This window comes from Microtus ochrogaster, unplaced genomic scaffold, assembly GCF_000317375.1.
Source record: "Microtus ochrogaster isolate Prairie Vole_2 unplaced genomic scaffold, MicOch1.0 UNK77, whole genome shotgun sequence".
Lineage (NCBI taxonomy): Eukaryota > Metazoa > Chordata > Mammalia > Rodentia > Cricetidae > Microtus > Microtus ochrogaster.
Genome location: NW_004949175.1, coordinates 994,948 through 996,845, shown reverse-complemented (window position 1 = coordinate 996,845; position 1,898 = coordinate 994,948). Strand labels below are relative to the sequence as shown.

The 1,898-nt window shown below is 36.6% G+C and overlaps 1 protein-coding gene across 1 annotated transcript in view; it reads right to left on the bottom strand.

Moving 5' to 3' along the window:
- Positions 1-1,898, bottom strand: part of Mcm4 (minichromosome maintenance complex component 4) — a 15,301-nt gene that overhangs the window by 11,708 nt on the left and 1,695 nt on the right. The window contains exons 5-7 of the mRNA XM_026777620.1: positions 1,267-1,362; positions 1,086-1,181; positions 482-620 (exon numbers count right to left, since the gene is read on the bottom strand). Coding sequence (XP_026633421.1) covers positions 482-620; positions 1,086-1,181; positions 1,267-1,362 — 331 coding nt within the window. The remainder of the gene's footprint in view (positions 1-481; positions 621-1,085; positions 1,182-1,266; positions 1,363-1,898) is intronic.

Here is a 1,898-nt window from a genome sequence, read left to right as displayed (position 1 = left end):
AGAGAAACCCTGTCTCGAAAAACAAACAAACAAACAAACAAACAAACAAACAAAAAAAAAAGAACATGTGTACCAGGGCTGGAGAGGTGGCTCAGAGGTTAAGAGCACTGGCTGCTTTTCTAGAGGTCCTGAGTTCAATTCCCAGCAACTACACAGTGGCTCACAACCATGTATAGTGCCCTCTTCTTGTGTGTGGACATACATTCAGGTAGAACATTATATACTTAATAAATAAAATCTTAAAAAAGTGCATACCTAGTAACTAGAAATTTATTGTATTTCAATAAATTCACTTTTACAGTAGAGTATTACAATTTCTTTTATATCAGATACTTCATTTAAGTTAGAAAAATGCACAATAAGTTCACAAAAGTATACAGAATAAATCTTTTCAACTTATAATTTAATGCTATCACTACCCACTACACAATTCTTGATGTTTCTTCCCACATAAGACATTTACTACTACTAAATATATTACCTTCTGGATTCAGGTTTCTCATACTCTTTGTCTTCAATGCATTAAAAGGTCTTACTTGAATCTGATGTTCTAAAATGGAGTCAGGGTAACGCTCAAAGAAGATCTCATTGACCGCCATGTCAAAGGTTGGTATGACCTCCTGTAAATATGAATATAAAAATATAGGGGCTGAAGAGATAACTCAGGAGTTGACAGTACTTGTTGCTCTGAGGAGACTCAAGTTCAAGTCCTAGCACCACATCAGGTAGGTCATAAGACCTCGTAACTCCAGCCCCAGGGGTCAGAAACCAAGAAATCAGGAGTTCAAGGTCATCTTCAGCTACAAAGCTACCCTGGACACTCACTACCTTGCCTCGACAGCTTCTGATTAACAAGAGATAATTTACTTGATGAAATCCAAGAAATCGCTGGTAAGATTCACTATTTTTAAGGAACACTACTAATTAGCGAAGAAAAACATTCCTCACTTTAAATGCAGTAAAACATGGTTTTCTTTAAGAATAGCCAACCTTTGGAAGCAGTCTTTTAACCTAATGCAATTCTGCTGCTAGGAACATTCCTTGCAAATGTTTACTATAACCATGAAGCTCAAATCAATTCTTACCTGTGGGTAGGAGATGAGCTGTCTATACATATTTTTGCCAAATGACTTTATGTGTTCACAGTTCACATTTAAAAATGGTTCCCCTGTAATATTAATCTGTAAGACAAATGAAGAAGTCATATTTCACTAATTTTATTATCTCAAAACACAAAACTTCCATTTGTAAATCACATTTGATTACCTCTCCAAGTCTTTGCATGTACAAAGGTTGAGTAACATCTATGCCAACACTTTCTTCTTCTTTGGCCAGAGGATCAGTAAAACATTGAAGGAATCGCTTGATGTGGAGTAAAAAAAAAAGTATTAAGCTTAATGAAGTTAAAACATGTAGTTGTTATTAAAATGCAGAATTTAGACCAGCAAGATGGCTCAGTAGTTAAGGATGCTCGCCTAGAAGCCTGATGACCTCAGTTCTATCTCCAAACCCACACAGTGGAAAGAACCAGCCCCTGCAAAGTGGCCTCTAACCTTCACATAAAAGCCATGCATGGCATGTCCCCTCCCCCAACAATAACTATATGAAAGAAAAAAAAATTAAATCTATGGCTATATGAACACATACAGAGATAGAGAATTTCTTCTTTGGGTTTGAGACTATAAACCCAGGCTGGCCTGGAACTTCCAGTAATCCTCTGCCTAAATGCTAAAATAAGTATTTACCACCTAGTTGGGAATGGTAACACACACCTCTAATTCTTGCAGAGAGGCAGAAACAGGTGGATCTCTGAGTTCGAAGTCAGCTTTGAGTTCAAAAATAGCCAGGGCTACACAGAGAAACCATCTCAAAGTATCAAAATCTTTTTTTTTTTTTTT